Below are 22392 nucleotides of genomic sequence, written 5' to 3' on the forward strand. Positions count from 1 at the left end.
ACCAGCTTGGCTGGTCCATCCCACTGTCCAAACCTGGCTCTTTTTTGTTTACTCTCACAGCCCTGAGATGCTGGCAGGTCTCCCAGTGGGAGCACTCTGTTACCATTACCTCTGTGACCATTGCAACAACCCCTTTCTCCTTCTTATTATAATCCTGTCAAATAAAATCCCTCTTTGCCAATGTCCAGGGCTTATTTTATTCAACATTACCCTGTGGTTGACTGGACAATCCTTTACATGGCAGATTTATGCCTTCTTATTAGTGAATAATAAAAAGTGCTCAGAAGTCTCAGAGCTTTATTTGCACAAATTCTGCTAATCTATTTCCTGAATTCAAAGAGCACTGATCCATTTACCTCTAAGCCTGACAATTTTACCTCTAGTTTACTAGAGTCTAGGTCAGTTTCTGTCCAAGCCATGTATGCCTTGTGCTTCTTTCTCCCATTCCCCAGACTTGCTATAAAAGCACAGCTCATGGGCCGTGGGAAGGCGAGCCGGAATGCCTGGTTGTCAGGTTCCTACTGGGATTCCCTAGACTAGAGACTACAGGCTCCCCTTCCTTTACCCTAACACCTTCTGGAGCCTCAGGCTCTGCTCCTTCCGTGCATGTATTTATACGAGCAGCTCCTAACTGGTGGTGAATCTGTCACCCACGGGATGTTTGGCAATGTTGGGAGACCCATCTTTTGTTGTGACGACAGGAGGAAGTGGTTACTGGCATCTACTGGATAAGGGCTAGGGGTGCCGCTAACATTCTAGAAGTCGCAGTACAACCCCCTGCAACAGAGAATTATTTAGTCCCAAATGTCAATTGTGCCAAGGTTGAGAAATGCTAATTTACATGAATATCACTGATGCCAACTAATTTAGTCAAAGAACATTGGCTTATTCTAAAGTTGAAAGTGTAACAGTAAACCTTGTCTAAAAGATAATCTTCCTTCATCCGATCATACTGTGGCTCTTGTGTTCTATGAGGCACTTACGACTTTGGGAGAAAAAAAAAGGATCGACAATGCGGGAACAAAAATTTATTGATTAGTTTGCAACATTAGGTACAACATGTATATAACTTTATCACACGGTTACAATCCAGTATTTGTGCTTTTTAGGATAAGTAAACATTCATTTGAGCACAACAAACGTCTACACACAATATTCTGGGATTGTTTAAAAATAAATAGATCCTTTTCCATTTAGTAGCACAAAGAACTTTCAGCTTGAGATAATGGATATGTTTTAAAATTTGACATCTTGTTAATGTGACAAATTAAACACATATCCTAAATTTGGACTAGTAACATAATAAGTGTCTAATGAGTACTGAGGAGGATTCCTCAGTATGTGGTGAAGAGGGAAGTAAGGCTTACAAGGAAGCTTTCTTGACAGTTCAAGATGTGGATGACACATAAGGCCAGCATTGACGGCATGGGGCCTTTTTCACATCTAAAATTACTTCACAATTTTAAAAAATAGAATAAAAGCATGGTATTTCAGAGAATCTTGGTAAATACCTTCTTTGGTCAAGGAAATGAAAGCCAGGGTATCTCATTTAGTTGAAGGGAGAAGAGAAGTTAGATACTTTTTATTTTTCAGAAGAGTAAATCCCTGTTATTTAAACAAATTAAATATGATAAGGTTTTCTTCTTCCCCAATTAAATGTCAATATCTTTGAATCAGGAAGAATGTATCACCCTAACGGGTTATATCAAATCCTGTGTCTGTCATCAAAAATATCATCCAGGTAAGGTCTACCATACTAGAACCAACACATTTATAATAAAAGTACTGATCTTGCATGTCAAGATATGACACTTAAGACTATAATCCCCTCATATTTTATGAACCTCTAAGATAACTCAATATATTATTTAAGATAATCTCTTTATCATTTACAATAAAAATAAAATGAAAGTTTATATCTTATATATTTTAACACACAAGCAGATTTTATCTCAAAAGACTTTTTTTTTTTTTTTTTGGTAAGAAAGTTTTTTCTTATGGTAAGAATTCTGCGAACATGTTATGCAAGTAATACAGAGAAACAAGACAACCTTCAGTCTTTCTCTCTCGCGACTGAAAACCAAGAGTTTTCTGGTTAGCTGGAAACACAGATATTGCTGGGGAGGTGTTGAGCATTTATCAGTGAGTTGCAGTGAAAAAATGAAATCACCTCAGTAGAGGACATCAATAATACTCTTGCTTTTCTGTTAATATCCACTGATACTGGTCTGATGGTGAAAATCCCTTGTATCAAAATTCTGGAAATTTCTCACCCATATTTTAAGTGTTGATCTGGGCTGAGAGCCCCATTATCAGCTTGAAAAAGTAAAATAAAGGTTACATCATAGTTTACAAAATTATACTGACTAGTGACTTGACTTCCAGTTGAATCACATAGTTGGAGACATTACACACCATTTTATATTATTAAAAATATTTAAGAACAGCTTTCCTGGATTTTGGGCCTAGTTGTAAGCTTTTAGTTTAGGGCCCATTAAAATTTTTGTTTTTCCAGCCATTCTAATACAAGCTCTTTTGAACTCGTTCATAGGTTGTATTGATTTGTACAGACCTATTGCTTTTCCTCAGATTTATTCTATGTGCCATGGACTTGAATAGCAGATTTTTTATAGCTCTGCCAATATGATGGATGTTTTGAGAAAGTTTAGAGCATTTAGAGCAAACCACTGTAATCTAAGCTGGAATAATGGAAAGGGATACTCTAAGGGCATAGCTGTCTTATCCCAGTTCCAAGAGCCAGTCAAAGAGACTTGGGGTCCCTTCCTTCTGCTCTTCATGCACTTTGCAATACTGAACAACTGCGTGAAAGATATCTCCCACTTTCCAGGACTTCTGCTGAACCAGCCGCACGACATCTAAAAACTAAAATAAAGCACAGAATTAGGACTCAGGTATCACAAATGAGCTTCAAAGTCATCTCATTCAATCATTCTTCCAAAGCCAAAAGCTCTCAAGGCTATATTTTTAATCTCTGGTGACAGGGAACTATTTTCCAGGAGTGTCCATTTTCTTTTTAGACAATTCAGATTGTTAGAAAGTTCTTTCAAGTGAGCTGGAATTTTCTCCTTCAGAGCAGTTGTCATCCATTGATTGCCAGAGATTAGATAGAATTCTTCTTTCAAGAGTCTTTTAGATATTTCAAGAGTTTCCTCAGGTCTGCTTTTCTCTGGGTTGGACTCTCTCTGACAGGACTGTACAGCATAGCTCCCAGGACTTTCTACCTGTCTCAAATGATCTCTCATTGGATGTACATGTTTAGGGTAAATAAATCAAATGCTAAACTTTAGAGTGCAGTCACTTACTGGCTCCTTCCTCCATCTTGAAAAATCTCTTCCCCCGTCACATTTTAAGAGACACTGACTTTCCATTATAAAAGGAAAAGGAAAGATTGAAGAAACACCCTAGATTTGTCCCAGGTATTGGTACCAGCTTCAACTGGTACCACAATTTAGAGATAATGTTTTTGGCTGAAGGTGAATTGTGAGCTGAAGTGTTGGAAGATGGGAAATTACTGTAGATTGCTCATTTCATGACACTGTGAGATGAAGCCCAAAGTGAAGACCTCCCCATACTCCTTAAGAAGACACTTTTAAAGAAAAGTGACAATTATTAAGGGCCAAAACCTGTAGGAAATACATTTGTGCATATAATCTCATTTAATTCTGTCAACAACACTGTGAAGCAGGCATTGACAGATGAAAAATTGAGGTCTTGAGAGATGAACTCATGGGCATGAGCCCATGGGGTGATGTAAAAAAAGAAACAGATAGAGGTCAATAGCAACTAGGTTATAGATAATAATTCCCCAGGGAAGGACAATACCTAAGCCCTATCTTACTATCTTGTGCCTGTACCTGATAGGTGTTCAATAAAATTGGCCAAATGAGAGAAGGAACAAATGATCAAATGCGACTCAAATACATTTAAAATGAGCAAGAAGACTATTTGAAATATGGGATGGCATCCAGAACCATTGAGGATTAACCTCATCTAAGTATTCTTAAGTTTTAATTTGCACATATGTAATTTAAATATGCATATCTTGAGGCTGTTTAGTCAATCATTTTCTATTGATAGTCTGCTCCACAAAAGTGATTGTAGGCTGAAGCTGAACAGAGCCTAGATTGGGAAAATGGCTGTGGGCAACAAGCACAGTAAAAGCTGATCATGGGGCATCTGTCTTATTGCATTGTGACTGACAGTGTCATGTATAGCCAGGACCTCTCTTCACTATTTACTAGAACAGCAATGGAATGTTAGCTTCATTCAGCTTCCTTGCTCTCAGTAATAGAATTTCAGAGACTACTAGCTGAGCTATTACTTATATCTTGTCATGTATGAATGATCTGAGGCAGGTTTTCTGTCAGACACATGATAAAAACATGAAGCATCAGAGAAAAAAGAGAGAAAGTCTAGGATGTCTTTGCATGATTTGACAAATCAGACTTTTCCAGCTCTAGAAAGTAGAAGTCTAGAAAGTAGGTGTTACCAGTGGACAAGGCTTGAACATCAAGTTTCTGAGGTCTCATTGTGAGAGGTTCATAGGTTGGTGAAATCGTGAAATCTCTTCACAATTTCAGGGTCATAAATAACCTTAGGCCAGGCCCATCCCTGGAGGTTGTCTCTTCTTCCTTAACATGTCTTACAAAGATGCAGTCAACATAAAATACACAGAAATATAAAATTAGCCTCAGCTCCTTTTTTTTTTCTTCCTGTAAACTCTGGCTCGCTGGGCTACCATTTTGTTCCCAACTTTTATCCCTGAGTCATTTCTCTAAAAGACAATCAAAACTCTGGGGCAGATGTCAATATTTGCTAAGCGTTTCCCAGAAGACTCTCAGTCTAGACCTCTTTAGAAGCTCAATTACAAGCATCTTTCCGTTTATTTAGGACTTGCTGAAAGAGGGGGGATGACTACAAGATGATGTTGACTGACCAAAAGTTGTCAAAATGCCCCACCAGGTAGCCATCTGCCAGTAGTTTGTAAAATGGTAACAGGCTAGGATCTGTCTCATGATTTCTAAATTCAGTCTGATATCCCAATAAAGCAGCTTTTAAAAATGATCCAGCCCCACTAAATATAGCCTACTCTGAGGCTGTGATGACTTAATCTCAGACATTAAGACCTTGAAACATCTGTGGGTCTGATGAGCAAGAAGGTCTTACACTTTCTTTTCTTCCTTGACTACAACAAATTTCTAAATAAAAATTGAGGCTAAGGTTGTGAAGAAGCCAAGAAAGACACTCCCAGCTTGTTACTATAGGCTTCCAAACCATATTCAATTTAGCAGCTGGCCCTAGATCTTTCATTTTGCCTGACCATGTGTTTGCTCTGGTAATTTTAGAATCAGCTTCAGTATGTCAAGGATCTGAGTTTTTTTATTTCAACGCATTGAAAATTAAAAATCAAATATTTTCATTTCCTGCCATTTCATAGTCAATAATAATTAGGTTCCCTTTCTATAGATAATAATTGGTATTTCCTTGAGCAAATATTTTGTCTTAGGAAGCCAGAGGATTTACATCCTGTGATGGTACATCATTGACAGACTCATTTGAAGAGGAGTGTCACATGGTAGAGGACTTTTATATTCACAGACACATTTACTAAATTAGATAAATTGTTTACAAAAATCCTATGTTAGAATCTATGGGAGTTGTTTGCAAGCTATGAGAGTTTTAAAAAAACAGCTTGGATTTCTGAAAGTAACTATCTTCTTTTGTTCCAGGGCAGAATTCCATTTTATTAAGCACAAGTGAGTTGGTTTTATACTGCTTCTGCAATTATAGCCTGTAGAGCTGTGATTATCAGTGTTGGCTGTACCCTGGAACCACCAGAGACCTTTAGTAAATTCCAATGCCTGGGCTTCATACCAAGAGGAGATTCTGATTTAATTGGCCAGAGCATCTGGGCCTATAAATCTCCCCAGGTGATTCTGGTGCACACTGAATTTGAGAACCTTGACTAAAGGGTTCAATTCAAGACAATTTCTTATGTTTATAAATGAGGAGATTTACTATCTATTATGCACTTAATGTCAGTGTTTGCCGCCAAATTCATGTATTGAAACCCCAAGCCCCAATGTGATGGTATTGCAAGGTGGGATCTTTGGGTGATAATTAGGTTTAGGTGAGGTCATGAAGATGGGGCTCCTGTGATAAGATTTATGACCTTATAAGAAAAAGAAGAGATACCAGAGCTCTGTCTTTCTTTCTACCGTATGACGACAGAGGGAAGGAGAGGGCCCTCACCAAGAATGGAATCTGCTTGTACCTTGATCTTGTAATTCGCAGCTTGCAGAACTGTGAGCAGTAAATGTCTTGTATAAGCAACTCAGTCTATGGTATTTTGTTAAGGTTGTCTAAGTTAAGACAGTATATTTTTCCTTCCTTTTTTTTCTTATTGTCCTTCCACCACTTTTCATGTAGAATGGAATGAGAAATTAGCAGTGAGGTCACATCTCTTCGGATCCTCACTTTCTTGGAGAGGTATGCATACAACTGTTTCCTCTCTTTTCTCTGCTCTTTGTATTGCCTCCTGGAAAAGGAAGTAATTCTCAAATGCATAAAGATGAGAAAGGCACTGATTTATAGTGAAGCTGGTCATCAGGCCATTCCAGCTCACAGAAGCTCATTAGATTTAGAAAGGGAGCTAGAGGGCAATGATACCTTGTATCCAAAAGACAGAATAATTGGCCAATTTATGTTACTTAAAAAAAAATATTTTCATGATTTTGTTCACTTGAAGTAGACCAAATTTTTTTTAAAAATTCTTAATTTAAATTCAATTTAGTTAATATACACAGCATTATTAGTTTCAGGGGTAGAATTTAGTGATTCATCAGTTGCATCTACTGTCAGCCATTGTGAATGATATTTACAAACTGTTTTAGATCATCAGGCATTAGGATTCTCAGCAATTTTTGCCCTGGAATTTAGAATACTAAATACTATATACTTAAATACTAATACTAAATGCTACATATAATACTAATACTAATACTAAATACTAATACTAAACACTAAATACTTTAATTGTACATCAAATTCTGCCACTCTTTCAGGATATTTCTTATGGGAGGAGGTCTCAAACTTTAGTACTCATCAAAATGACTTCACTTGAGGGAAGTTGTTAAAAAATGTGTATTTCTGGGCCCCACTGGAAGTGATCAGGGCCAAGGAAGGGTCTAGGCATATGGATTGTAAACAACTGTCCCAGGTAATTCTGTGCATTTGGCTCATAGTGGAGGTGTGATAAATCCCATTTTCCATGTGTTTATCATCTCCCATTTCTAAAATAAGTTTCCATCACATTTCAAGATTTCTCTTTAGAATCTGAATTTCTCCTAGTTTATATTCACCCTACTTTGGGTCCCTCCTGAACTAGAATGAAACTCCATGGGTCGGAAGTTTGTCTCTTTTGTTTCCTATATTCCTGGGACCTAGAACAGTGCCTGGTGTGTTGTACATGCTTGAAAAACACTTGATGAGTGTTCTGAGTGTATGACTTTCAAGTGAACATAACATTTTAATGAGTAAAAAAAAAAAAAAAAAAACAAAAAACCCCCCCAAAAAAAACCCACCATTAAAGAGAAAGCTTTAAAATGAAAGTCATTTTACCAGAAAAGAGTGACACTACATTAGGCACTAAAACTGTTTGGAATTTGCCTTTTGAGTTGAAATGGGACTGAAATTCATTATAAGCTGACTTTAATTAAGTGCCCTTCAACTCCCAGGTCAGTGGTGGGAAAGATAAACTGCTTCACTATTTACTCATGATACCCTCTCCCCTTTAGCTCATGGTTCTATTGTCAGAAGGCAGGTGGGTTGATGAGCATGGAACCCCTAGTGTGAAAATTGTTAACAAAATTGATATATTTTAAAAATCCAGAATTCACACAAACGGGGACTCAGGGCATAGATCTGTGAGTGATGTTTAATACTTGGGTGGTGGTGGGAAAATGACATTTCCAAACTTAAAAGAGATGCTTCTTTAATCCTTTCCAAACTGAGAAGGAGCACGTGAAACACTGCTGTCTTTACATATGACACAGCCTCATGGGAGGCCACAATCTCTCTTCCACACTTGAATAACTACTTAATTAATTAAGAAAAGACAATCAGAAAGAGATTTCCAGATACAGCATTGATAAAAGAAAGGATGTCAGCATGTTGCTTATGGGTTTGCTTTGTTTGACCAGTTTTGTCTCAGATAACAAATAATGCCCATTTATGGAGAAGACACCCTATGTAGAGAACTTTAACTGACTCTGAAAAATATTAGAATATTTAGTCCTTAATGTTACAGTACTTAGAAATATGTTCCTTGACCTGATGACACATTGAATGAGTAAAACATTACTTCGTGTTTTTCTTGATAACACCAGTGGAGCATTTATTGTCTCAGAAAAACTGCTATGAGCAAAAGGCAGGTATCCCTCTGAGAATTGAAAAGTAGTGAGGATAAATAAATATCAAGTCAGGGCCTAATTTACATAATCAAGTTAGCAATCAAGTTAGTGACACACCATTTGTCTTTTCACCTGATAAGGATTTATGAGACACATATTCATAGAGACTACTGCATAGTTTCTTTGAAATGGTGGATCATATAAAAATCTACATCATTAAAAGACCATCCAAAAATGTACTAAATAATGCTCTGGAGATAAAATTGGAAACAAGCCTGTCTTTCATTTTTCCAGGAATTTGAGGATGCACTTTGCCTGAGAATGTTCTTGTTCTCCTCCCCATGGCTGAGAGCCATCAGGATTGTGTATGATGAGAAGGAGGAGTCCAATGTAGAGTGTTCCTTCACTCCCCTCTTTGCAGGGGGCAGGCCGGGTGGTGAGGTGAAAGGAGTATTTATCAGATAGTGAACCTCTCATTGCCTTGCCAACAAAGCTATGACAAGTATAGGATAGTATCTAGTTTCAGGTGGTACGGAATGGTAGGAAGTCTTAGACACGAAGAGAAATGTAAGTTACTGGTTGGAGAGAGAGGCTGGTGTGGGAGAGGGCAGTATACATTAGGTCTCCTTCTGAGTTTTTCCAGTAGCTAATGCCATTGGCTGGTGATGCAGAAATGGGGAAGCTGTTCTAATTTCTATGTGCATGAGCAACAGAGTAAAGGATTTTTCATCTCAGGCCAGTAGATTTTGACAATGAGAATTATAACACAATTACATATTTAAAAAAATCCAGATCATAACTCCAAGACAATTTAATCTGAGAGAGACACTCCTGAGAAGTTTCTAGTACCAGGCTCAGCCATTACTACCTGAGGACTCTCTCATGGGTGGCCTCTCTAAGTCCTGACCTGCTAATTAAAAAAGGATGATAATATCCAATGGCTATTGATGAGTGGGGGTTATTGATGAGTTACTGAGGAAGAAGTATAATGTATATGTGGGTGTACTTTGTGACAATAAGACATTACAAAATGCACTGTGGCAGTGATAGGTAGGATCCTAAAACAGCTCCCCAAATTTCTGCCTTAATCCTCGTTATCATGACTAGGATGAGAAAATTGTGCCCTTATTAAGTACATGGTAAAAGGGATTCTTTAATTAATAATGTGTTAATCAAAAGGGAGACTATCTGGTGAACCTAATCTCATTGCATAAACCCTTTAAAAACCATTTTCTCTGGTTGGTGGCAGAAGAAGTAAGAGAGATTGACTGCATGAGAACATGGAGGGTCCCATATGACAAGGAATGCTGGAAGTTTCTAGAAGGGGCACAGCAAAGAAATGGATCATCAGTTCTACAACCACAAGGTACTGAATTAAGACAACAACCTGAACAAGCTTGGAAGCTTGTTTTTCCCCACAGTTTTCAGACAAGTTCCCAGCCAGGCTGCCATCTTGATTTCTGCCTTGTGAATCCCTAAGCAGAGAGCAAATTAGAGTTCACCCAGCTTCTGGCAACATAGCTAGTTGGTCTTGTTTTAACCTAGAAAATTTGTGGCAGTTTGTTACACAGCAATAGGAAACTCACACAGCAACATTACTATTGATTTAAACATCTTTAGAAGGAGCACACTTTTAAATTATGGGAAGTTGAGCTTGAAGACATTGGCAGGTAGATTTGTGCTTAAATCTTAATAATTAACTTTCTAGAACAGTTAGTGGCCAGTTTTAGAGATTGGGAGTTAGAGCAATAGTTGCTGTTAATTTAGAAGTTGGCAAGGGATCTATTCCCCGACTTTATATTTCTGGTAAGTGGTGAGTGACTTCCTCATTAGGAAGTCTGTCTAATGCAAACCTATTTAGTAGGGGATTACACACGCCTCCCACTGACACCATGCCACAGTCTGTTTTAAATATCAGTATGGCCTTACTTTAGTTTCTCATATCTATCAAGCCTTTCCCATCTATCTATTTAAATGAGTGGGACGAGGAGGTTGGTTGCAGAGCAAGGAAACATCAAAACAAAAACAAACACAGATATAAAACACCAGACTCTGAGAAAGTTCCCATCTCCTCACTTCACTTTCTCATTGTCACCAATGAGCTGAGACCAACTGAGAGTCAAAGAAACAGTTACCATGGTTATATTGATGCAGGTGGAAGGCTTCAAAGTTCTAGTCACAATTTTTCTAGTTCTAGTCACAATTTTTAGGTGAAAAGGGCAAACAGTTCAAATTTAAATGAATTGACTGGGAATTTAATAAGTAATAAAAGCACAACTTATTCACATTCCAACACATCCCAACACCCCGAAAGCATGGGGTACCTTTTCGATTCTGTTTTCCTGAGATTTCTTAAAGTAGATGGTAGGAATCCCAAGTTCAGATGCAGCTATCCACTGCAGCGTGGCTCGAAGTTCAGCATCAGGACACTCTGGCTCCAGGTCAAAGTTGATCACCAGCAGGCTCCCCTGGGGACTGGCCGCTCCCACCGGCACTCCAGAGGCACCTTCTGAGCACAGACACAAGCCCAGACTTACTACGTTTTCCATGGGGAGATCACAGGCAAATTGTGTGTCAAAATTATGGGAATGTGGCTTACCCTCTATGTTTTCTGACTGTCCTTTAAGAATCTCCTTTTCTTCTACTAATTCACTTTGGGAGAAAACAACAGTATATGGTTGGTAATGTTTAGGAAGAGTAAGCTGCAAATGGACGATGAGGCAATGGATCTTATTGACCTAAAACCTTCTGAAGTTCATTCTAGATTTATCATTTTCATAGAGGGAAGTAACACTGGGGAAATATCAATGTGGGTATTACATAGAATCATTGGGTCTGCAATAAACAGAGGACCTTAAAAAGGGCCAGATAAACTATGTAGTTTTAGTTGGGATAATTGCTGTGGGAGACGAAGAACTGCATCTTTCTCTTCTCCTCAACTTCTCTTCCATAAACCTTCACTGGTTTGAACAATCAAGGAAATATCTTGTAGACAACTAGATCTTATTTGGGGACTTATCCTTCTTCTGTATTTTACTTGTCATTTAAAGGACCATATATTGTCATCCTGACACAATGATTTGCATTTAGTCTATTTTTCTAATATTTTTTCTAATGTGGAATAAGGGAATCTGGAATAAGGGGAAAAAAAATCTTGATCTGGAATAAGGGAAAAAAAACATCCAATGAGCTGTAGAACCTAAATTGTACAACAAAATATCTCAATTAAAATTGGAATTTTTCTTTTTTAATCGGGAGGTGATGAGTAGGTTGGAGGTGATAAAAAACTATAAAGACATAACTGAAGTATTTCACTAGATACATTCATGTTCGATATTTGAGGTGTTTTCATACAGTGAATACTTGTAAGGAAGCCTCGATGTAATGGCAGGACTCAGTGACTGCTTCCAAAAGGAGAGCATATGTCCCAACAGCTGAAAGGAGTTGACCATCTTGGGAAGCTTGTGGTTGTCCTATATTTTTGTACGGGCTGGGAATTAGGACACAGAGCTCTTTAAAATGTGTATTTTTATGAAAGAGTATTCTCTCTTATATTTTCTATTACTGCTAAGATTTGCTGGCTATAAATTCCATTGTATTCCTGATGTTGAGAGAAAGTTTAGCTGTTCTGCCATGCATACAGAATTATTTTTAGAAGAAATGTCAATTTCCCAAGAGTCCTTGCAAGTGATATAAGTGAAATGACATATGGTAGGAACAGTTTCTGCCCTTGTTGAACTTCAGGACGCTGATATGTGTAGTGGCTGTTTTTGTTTTCCCTGAATGCATCTACATGTATAGGGTCCTACGCTCTAACCCTGGAGAAAGATGGAAAAAAGTAGCTAAGCAAATGTTTCCTGAAGGATAAAAATAAATGTACCCCAAAATAATTTTTTGTTTGTATGAAACAAAACAAAAATGAAACAAAACAAACCCAAGGTCATGTGTACATTCATCTCTACTTGTGAATAATGGCAGTAAGGAAAAACGAAGGACTGATTCCTTCACTCCCTGAGGAATACTCTCACAGGCAAGATACCTGATTACAAAAATGACTGAGCTAGAGAGAGTAACTGAGGAAGTAGATCAGGGAGCAGCTTTCGTCTTATCTTTCATTTTTATCTTTCTGAGATTTCAGAGAACTCCAAATAGTAATAAGCCAAGTCACAATGGTCAAAAATAGATTTCAATTCATTTACTTTTCCAGAATAATCACAAATTCTGGATGTAGCCCTGACTTCCTGTTGTCCTCCTTTCCTGAACTGTATTTTGTGTTATTTATTATGTTGCGCTTCTCTAAGTGCTATTTCTTTCCCCCTCGGTCTTTTGGAAGGACCAAGGTCTTGGGAAGCAGAGTCACTATGTGGCAATGACCTATCTGCTTTGTGGCACCATTTGGTATTAGACACATTTAGTAGTGATTACCCCAGGTGTCTACAAGTAGAGGAAAATCATTCACATTATATTCTATTGAAAAATAGTCTTTGTTGGTTGACATGGTATGATTTAAAAGGATTTTTGCTTCTCTGTGTCTAATTAAGTAAAATGACATATCATTTCTGATTATATGGATCAACTTTTTCTGGGATGATTCTATCAGAGGGGTTAGATTGGAAATCCAGAAAACAGTGGTGCTAGCTAGGACTATTCTAAGCCCCAGTTTTTGCTCCAGCGACATGGACCCACGGCAGTATAGACATGATGATTCAGTGGTTGGGTGCAATCTGAATGATCAAAATGGATTTCCAGATGAAATTAGAGTAGTGGTCTCACAATCACTGCATCTCAGTGGCTACTTACTTAATCATGGGAGAAGATGGCATGCTTTCCTGATAAATGTCCAGGTCCATAGTGCCAAGACTGCTAGTGGCACTACTGTTGCCATTGCTGACAAAGCAAAAGTTTACATATTAATGCCTGTCTCCACCATCTGACCACACGGCCAACACTGACGTTCCATCTTTCTTTCTAAGAAGTCCTTCTTTTGGTCCCCAGAAGAATATTGTTGGGGGACTCCTAAATTAATATTTATTTCTGGACAAATTAGGGGAAGACGTAACAAAAGACAGTTTTGGCTCCAGCCAATCATAGTTGTCATCATCATCATAATCATCATCATCACTGGTTTTGAATTTCTGCACTGGTCTCAGACCTAGTGAGCCACACCTAGTGGGCGACAATCAGCATGACTTTTGTCTTCCTCATTCTAGTCACAGTGAGGATGTTTATCTGTCAGCAAGAGACTCTTTGGCATACCCATGGAGACTGACATTCTTCTGAGAATGCTGGCTGGGGAGATATCAGAATGCTCACTTGTCTGCTTTTTGACTTCTGACAGAAACCAGTAGACACATGTTCTCCTTTTTCCAGTCAAGGGATTTTTCTGAGGGACATTCCACAGAATATGCACCTGGCTGATTATTTTCCTGTGGGACTGCAGAATTTACAAATATGAAGTTGTGCAATGTCAAAGTTTTATTATCTCCTTTATCGTAAAATCTATGAGAAGCAGCACCTGATACCTTGTGTATCATGGAGAAGGAGGGCTGCTGAATCATTTTCATAGGTTACACAATCAACATATGGTCTAGTTACTAGCTTGGAACTTAGTTGCTGAAACATAGTAGACTTGAGCCAATTTTTAGGCTCTGTCTTTACTTGCAGAATGGAATGCCTCCAATTTCAGCAAACCCATTGAGTTTCCTCATATTCCCACTACCTCCCAGTGATGTCTCTTCCAAGTCAGGTTTCCAAAGGGTGAGTGCCGGTGTGTTGTGTAACGGGACAGTCTTCCCTGGGGACTACCATGAGTAACAAAATGGACTCCTTCAACTGCTTTGGGTTTCATGTGGGGCATTGAATATATTCACTGATTGAAATCTGATGATTCAAACATTGTGCTGAAGGCAATTAACTGTATAAACTTCTGCTAAGTTTAGAGATTTAAATTCTTTGTTTTTTTATCTCTATACTGTAATATTTCCCACTAATTTGGGGGAATTTTAGACCAAGTATGTAACACTGTGAATTTTTTCTAAGTCTAAGCACAATGAACTGCCAGAAATAAGACCACCAAGGAGCCATTACACCCAGATGCATTTGAATCCCATTTCCCCACTGGCCTTTCTGGAAAATCTGCAGATTTTGTCCAGTATCAAATAAGGTAGAAATGTGGAGATTGTTTTCATTTCCACCTCACAGAGAGACAGTTTTTAGTTTATTTCTCTTGATGGGCTTGGGTCCTTCCAAATCTGATTTTTCATTAACTTCTCTCTTGCTTTCTCAGAGTCAACAATACACAGGGGCAGGGGAGAGAAAAGGGAGAAACAATTAGGCCAAACAACACAACACAATGTGGAAACACTTGCCTCATGTAAACCCAGCCTGGGTTGCATCTGAAATACAAATGAACCAGAGAGAAAGTATCAAACACACCAGGTGTAACAGCAGCTCTTATTTAAAATTCCCCAGTTGTTACTGAATGCACTAGCTGGGGCTTGCAGAGAGAAGAATACAGCTGACTCCTAACCTTGGCCAAGGTAATTAAAGGCACAACTGGATATTAGGAAACCTCTCAGCATAAATCATGACAGGCAAGCACCCTGACTTAGCGGGAGCTCTCCTTCTTGCTCTATCAGGGACCCTTTGTAGAGAACCATTTATAAAGCATTTTAGAATCTGTGTTGAGACCTATTTCCCTGGGAAGTCAAGTAAAGAGCAGGTACCTCATGGATCGCTCACTGAGCTGCAGGAAGCTACTGGTGTCATCTGGATTGTCCTCCTCATTGGCAAGCTGGGACCAGCTGTCCGTGCTCTCCCCACTGCTGCCGGAAAGGTTGGGGAACTCATCGGGGGCTCTGCCTTCTGCTGAGACTTCAGCCCCTGTTACCTCTCTGGCATCAAGACTGTCACTGTAGATGGCAAGATATCATTACCAAGAGTGGAGACATAAGACAGAACTTTTCATGGAGGCCTTGCTGGCTGCTCTGTTGAGCATGAGTCTCTGCCACAGGGAGCATGATATCCTTGGAGATGGATGGAGTCTTTCTTCCAGGTTATTCCTTCTCCTGATGCCTAGGTCCCATTTTGCCTTTTCAAGATTGCTGTCCATTAGTTTCCCCAATCTTCATTTTATGTAATTCTACTGAATCCCACCATTCATTTCAAAAACACATTGAAGCACCCTGGGCTGAACACATAAGCATAAATATATGGCAGTAGTGTTTCTAATGAAGAGACCCAGAGCCTCCTTTCCACAGATTATAAATCTTTGGTTTCGCAGGAGACCAAGAAACCTGCATTCTGAACAACCATGCCAGGTAATTTTAATGCAAGTGGCATGAGGACCATGTTGGAAGTAAAACACCCACCAGGTTCTGGAGGTTTACATAGTCAAATTGCTTGCAAATGCCTCTGAACACATTTTGCATTTGTAGCTACCCTTTTAAACCATCCTCTCCCTCTGAAACCTCTGATTTATATCAGCACCGCCTTTCTAGATGAGTGTTTTTTAAGGTTAAGTTGCTCTCCAAAGCATTTAACCCTTGATCTGACAGGCTTTTCTCCTTGCAAGCCTTTGTTTTGGTCCCTAGCCTCCCAGGACTTTCTGGCTCTCTGGTCACACTTTGCGAAGAAACTACTTGCCTCTCAGGGCTGTTATCTCCATCCTTGCCCTCTTTTCCAGTCTGTCCCTAACAATTTCATCTACTCTCCTGTCTATGGAAATAGCTTCTAAATCTGAACTCCAGCCAGGGCCTCTCTTCCTGCTTCTGGGGCTCTCTTTTCAGTTGGTCTTCTGAACATATTCAATCTGTCTCATTAACATTTTGAAATCAACATATCTTAAACGAATTCTGATTACCCTCCCATCCTCTTCCTGTGTTTTTTATTTCCATTGACCTTTCTGTCTCTCTGCTCATGAAATTATCTTAATTTAGATCCTTCTAAATTGCTTGAATTTAGATTTGGAGGGAACCTCAGAGATTTCCTGTAGATCAGGATGCAGAAGCCTGGTGAGGTTATATGATTTGTCCAAGGTGCAACAAGAATTAGTAGCAGACATGAGACCTCAAGTTTTGAGACTCATGGCTATTGCATCATTACTCCTTGGCTGGACTATATTTTATTGACCTTCTAACAGTTGAGCCCCAACTATTTCTCCTCTTTCATATGATCCAGAAATTCCTTTTTTAGGAATTTATCTCCCCCAACCAAAAACACTAATTTGAAAGGACATAGACATGCCTTTTTATTTCAGCTCTATTAACAATAACCAAGATATGGAAAGAACCTAAATGTCCATCAGTAGATGAGTGGATAAAGAATATACAATAAAAAAGGGCACCTGGGTGGCTCAGTGAGTTAAACCTCTGCCTTCAGCTCAGGTTATGCTCTCAGGGTCCGAGGATTGAGCCCCACATTGGGCTCTCTGCTCAGCAGGGGGCCCACTTCCCCCCCCTCCGCCTACCTCTCTGTCTACTTGTGATTTCTCTTTCTCTCAAATAAATTAAAAAAACTTAAAAAAAGAAAATTAAAAAAAAGAATATATAATAAATATATATAATGGAATACTACTGTCATAAAAAAAACTACACTCTTGCCATTTGCGACAGCATGGATGGAACTACGCAGTATACTGTTAAGTGAAATAAGCCAAACAGAGAAAGACAAATACCACAACGGACGAATGGATAAAGAAAATGTGGTCCATATACACTATGGAGTATTATGCCTCCATCAGAAAGGATGAATACCCAACTTTTGTAGCAACATGGACGGTACTGGAAGAGATTAAGCTGAGTGAAATAAGTCAAACAGAGAGAGTCAATTATCATATGGTTTCGCTTATTTGTGGAGCATAACAAATAGCATGGAGGACATGGGGAGTTAGAGAGGAGAAGGGAGCTGGGGGAAATTGGAAGAGGAGGTGAACCATGAGAGACTATGGACTCTGAAAAACAATCTGAGGGGTTTGAAATGGCGGGGGGGGGGGTGGGAGGTTGGGGTACCAGGTGGTGGGTATTATGGAGGGCACGGATTGCATGGAGCACTGGGTGTGGTGAAAAAATAATGAATACTGTTATGCTGAAAATTAAAAAAAAATGATTTTAAATTTTATCTCTTCACCAGGGAGGGAGAGAAAGGAGAGAGAAAGAGAGAGACAGACTGACAGAAAGTGAAAGAAAGTGAGAGAGGTCACTTATAAACAAATCCAAATGCTCCCTGAAGAGAGAAGGAAATGGTCTCTACTATACCACCCTAGATGATAAACAAATAGCTTCAGGAACATAAATCTGTATCTCTCTAAAAGTCTCTATCTTTAGGGTTTGTATTCAATCGTCCTTTGATCCAGGTGCCAACACTCTTTGTTCAGAAGGCCAGATGTACAGAAATATGAACATATGCAAGCAACCTTTCTCCTGACACTGACAGTCATCAAAATTAATAGTATAGAAGAGAAGCACCTTAATAACGCAAGCAAAAAGTAAGAGTGTATCCCTGAAGCGACAACAAAAAATGTGACAGCCTGGTGTAGGGGATACTAGAATGCTTTTCTGGGCCATTGCACACTGACTGCAGAGAATATTGGCTGTTGACAGTGCACACTGGGAATAACCAGCAGGCAGAGAGTTGTCTGGCCAAGGTCATACCCTCTCTCAGTGAACATCCCATCAACCAGGTGATACAAAGACACAAAAGGCTAGTTCTTGTCTCACTTGGCACTAAACCTGACAGACCATTTCCTCTTCAGGGGTTCCTGTAGGATGTGCTGAAACCTCAGTTGCAAACATATTTAAGGAAACCTTCTCTCCATACAATCCTGCCTTTCCTACCTACTTACAGATGTATGCACACATATCTCTGGAAAGCACATCCTACCAGATTATCAACCTGAAACTCTCCCTCTTAAGGTCTGTTCCCAGGGGATGCAATCCAAGGCACTCAATCTCCTTCATTGAAAATAATATATTGGCTGCAGAAAATTCTATGTAATTCTCTTCAGTCTTAGGATTAGTACCATTATCCTTTCTCCAAAACTGGCTATACTTGAAAATTTTTTAAATGAGTTCTAATATAGAGAGTAGAGTTTCAAATGTATAAATTCTGGGGTTTGATGAAAATTTTCCTTTTTGATATGTGAACTGGTTACCTAGAAAATTTCACAAAAGCTTTGGGGCCTGGCTTCTAAGAATCCTTCCCACAGCATTCTGGATAGATACAGTATTAAGGTGTGTCTGTTTCTAGCATTCTGTGCGACTAATACTTGATGAAATAAAAAGTCCTTAATAAGCTTGATTTTCCTTTCTAAAATGTTTAGATATTTCCAAATTGAGTAGGGAGAAAGTGAGAGAGTGACTTCAACCGAAAAGACATTGGGTGAATTTAGTTTAATTCAAATGAAAGAAAAGTTTATTGAAAACACAAATAATCCCCTTGAAGAGGTAAATAAGCCAAGAACTGAGCACAAAGGAGAGGCTTCTACAACCATCTGTTTGCTTAGGTAGAAAGAAATTTCCTAGACTAATTCTTTACTAAACTAAAACCTTACATTATGAGAAAAACTAATCCCAGGGTATTTCTCCCTAAAGCAGAAGTTAAATCTCAGTGATTGACATTGGATATTCAGGTTAAAAATTAGTCTGTCGGCATATTTTATTTTATCTAATTTCATGGTCTATTTACAGTAAATCTCATATTCTGTGTCACATAACCGGGAATTTAAAATGAATAATGATGATCTAAAACACTGGTTTTCATTTTCTTTTGAGATAAATAGATAGCTTTGCTCATTTATTTATGAATAATGCACAGATGTGTTATGCAAATATATGTAGATGGTCTTTTTCCACTTCTGATTTCATAGTTCACATACAGAGCTTCAGAGGACTGTTTTCTCATATGATATCAAAATCAATTGTAGAATTTTTGAGTTAGCCAGGACTTCAGAAATGATCTAGCCTAACATTCCCCCAACTTAATTTACCAGCAAACCACTGTCATGATTTTTGCCATACCTGAATTCCCCCTGTATTTTGTAAATGTTGTAAAAACTGGTTTAGGTAACCTAAATGTTTATTTTAATAAAGAAATTTTGAATCATCACTGTAAATGGAAAATAGAAATATCTTTCCATAGGTAGGAGGTAACAATAAAAAATATAGAACTACAGTAAAAACCCTCTTTCCAATGGGTCATCTACTTGTTCAGTTATAAAAAGCCCATTGAAGAGGGAAATCATAACAAACATACACACACACTTTTTTTTTTTAAAGTTTAAATTTTAGTTAGTTAGCTTACAGGGCAATATTGGTTTCTGGAGTAGAATTCAGTGATTCATCATTTACATACAACACCCAGTGCTCATCACAACAAGTGCCCTTCTTCGTACTCATCACCTCTCTAACCCATCCCTGCCCACCTCCCTCAATCAACCCTCACTTTGTTCTCGGTCTTAAAAGTCCCTCATAGTTTTTTCCTTTTTTTTTCCTTTCCCCCTCCATTCCATATATTCACCTGTCTTCTTTCTTTCTTTTTTTTTTTTTTTTAAAGATTTTACTTATTTATTTGACAGAGAAAGATCACAAGCAGGCAGAGAGGCAGGCAGAGAGAGAGGAAGGGAAGCAGGCTCCCCGCTGAGCAGAGAGCCCGATGCAGGACTCGATCCCAGGACCCTGAGATCATGACCTGAGCCGAAGGCAGTGGCTTAACTCACTGAGCCACCCAAGCACCCATCACCTGTCTTGTTTCTTAAATTCCACATATGAGCAAAATCATATGGTATTTTTCTTTCTCTGACTTATTTCGTTCAGCATAATACCACCTCATTCCATCCATGTCAGTGCAAGTGACAAAATTTCATTCTTTCTGATGGCTGAGCAATATTCCATTGTCTGTATATATATATGCCACATCTTCTTTATCCATTCATCAGTTGATGGATATGAACTCTCTCCATAGTTTGGCTATTGTTGGTAATGCTATTAAAAACATCAAGGTGTGTGTACCATTGGAATCTGTATTTTTATATCCTTTGGGTAAATACCTAGTGGTTCAGTTGCTGGATTGTAGGCTAGTTCTATTTCTAAATGTTTCGAAGAACCTCCATACATTCTTTAGAGTGGCTGTGCCATCTTGCATTCCCACCAACAGTGCAAGAGGGTTCCCCTTTCTCTGCATTCCGAAGAAAACTGTTGTTTCTTGTTTTGCTTTTTTAGCCATTCTGACAGGTGTGAGATAGTATCTCATCATGGTTTGGATTTCTATTTCCATGATGATGATTGATGTTGAGTATCTTTTCATGTGTGTTAGTCATCTGGGTATCTTTGGAAAAGTGTCTATGTCTTCTGCTCATTTCTTAGCTGAATTATTTGTTTCTTGAGTGTTGGATTTGTTCTTTATAGATTTTGGATACTAACCTTTTATCAGGTATGTTGTTTGTAAATATCTTCTCCCATTCCATAGGCTGCTTTTTAACTTTGTTGATTGTTTCCTTCACTGTGCAGAAGCTCTTTGATAAAGTCCCAATAGTTCATTTTTGCTTTTTTTTTCACCTTGTCTCTGGAGACATATTTATAGGAGGTTGTTACTTCTGAGGTCCAAGAGGTTTCTGCCTGTGTTCTCTAGGATTTTGATGGTTTCTGTCTCACATTTAGGTCTTTCGTCCATTTTAACTTGTTTTTGTTAAACATACACATTTTAAATATTTTATTTTAACTTTAAATGCATAAACATGTCTTTATTCACTAATATTTCAACTAAAAAAAACCTTTGTTTCATTGATTTTTCTCTATTCTTTTCTATTTCTGTTAATTGTTGATCTTTGCTCTTATTTTTATTACTTCTTTCCTTATATTACCTTGGATTTAATTTGACCATCTTTTCTTAGTTTCTTAAGATGGAAGTTCAGATTGTTGATGTTAGACAATTCTTCTTTAAAAAAAAAAATCCCTGCAAATTTTGATATATTGTGTTTTTGTTTTCATTCACTTGAAAATAAAAAAAAAAAAGAAAGATTTTATTTATTTATTTGAGAGAAAGAGTGATCCTGAGAAAGAGCATGAGCAGGAGGAGTGAGAGGGAGAAACAGGCTACCCACAGAACAGGGAGTCAGATGTGGGGTTCCATCCCAGGACCCTGACCTATGTGAGAGGCAGAAGCTTAACTGACTGAGCTATCCAGGCATCCCCATTTTCATTAACTTTAAAGTTTATCTTAATTTTCCTTATGATTTTTTATTTGACCAATGGGTACTTTAGAAGTGTGTTGCTAATTTCAAAATATTTGGGAAGATTTCCTAGATGTTTTGATTGTGTTTAATTTCACTGTGATCGAGAAAATACTCCATGATATTCTAGGTTATTTTTTCAATTTATTAAGACTTATTTTATGGTCTCATGGCCTACCATGGATAATGTTTCAAGTACACTTGAAAGAATGTATTTACTGCACTGTTGGTGGAAGGTTTAATATCCTGCCATGTTGCTGAATTGCTGTATGAGTTCTAGTAGTTTGGGGGTGGAGTCTTTTGGGTTTCCCATATAAAGAATCATGTCATCTGCGAAGATAGAGAGTTTGACTTCTTCATTGCCAACTTGGATACCTTTTATTTCTCTTTGTTGTCTGATTGCTGTTGCTAGGACTTCTAATACTATGTTGAACAGGAGTAGTGAAAGTGGACATCCTTGTCTTGTTCCTGATCTCAACGGGAAAGCTGCAAGCTTTTTCCCATTGAGGATGATATTTGCTGTGGGTCTTTCATAGATAGATTTGATGAGGTTCAGGAATGTTCCCTCTATCCCTATACTTTGAAGCGTTTTAATCAGGAATGGATGCTGGATTTTGTCAAATGCTTTTTCTGCATCAATTGAGAGGACCATGTGGTTCTTCTCTCTTCTCATATTAATTTGTTGTATCACATTGATTGATTTGCAAACGTTGAACCATCCTTGTAGCCCAGGGA

General features: G+C 38.3%; 1 protein-coding gene across 4 annotated transcripts in view; it reads right to left on the reverse strand.

The window, feature by feature from the left end:
- Window positions 1–1013: 1013 nt before the first annotated feature.
- LOC122902384 (SPHK1 interactor, AKAP domain containing) overlaps window positions 1014–22392 on the reverse strand; it is a 178557-nt gene continuing 157178 nt past the window's right edge. The window contains exons 8-13 of one of the 4 annotated variants that reach the window (XM_044241767.1): window positions 15158–15343; window positions 14801–14827; window positions 13233–13319; window positions 11032–11084; window positions 10757–10941; window positions 1014–2883 (exon numbers count right to left, since the gene is read on the reverse strand). In XM_044241767.1, coding sequence (XP_044097702.1) covers window positions 2740–2883; window positions 10757–10941; window positions 11032–11084; window positions 13233–13319; window positions 14801–14827; window positions 15158–15343 — 682 coding nt within the window. In that variant the 3' untranslated portion in view covers window positions 1014–2739. The remainder of the gene's footprint in view (window positions 2884–10756; window positions 10942–11031; window positions 11085–13232; window positions 13320–14800; window positions 14828–15157; window positions 15344–22392) is intronic. The other 3 variants (XM_044241768.1, XM_044241770.1, XM_044241769.1) reach the window with 3 other exon arrangements.

The sequence above is a fragment of the Neovison vison genome, chromosome 3 (assembly GCF_020171115.1).
Source record: "Neovison vison isolate M4711 chromosome 3, ASM_NN_V1, whole genome shotgun sequence".
Classification (NCBI taxonomy): domain Eukaryota; kingdom Metazoa; phylum Chordata; class Mammalia; order Carnivora; family Mustelidae; genus Neogale; species Neogale vison.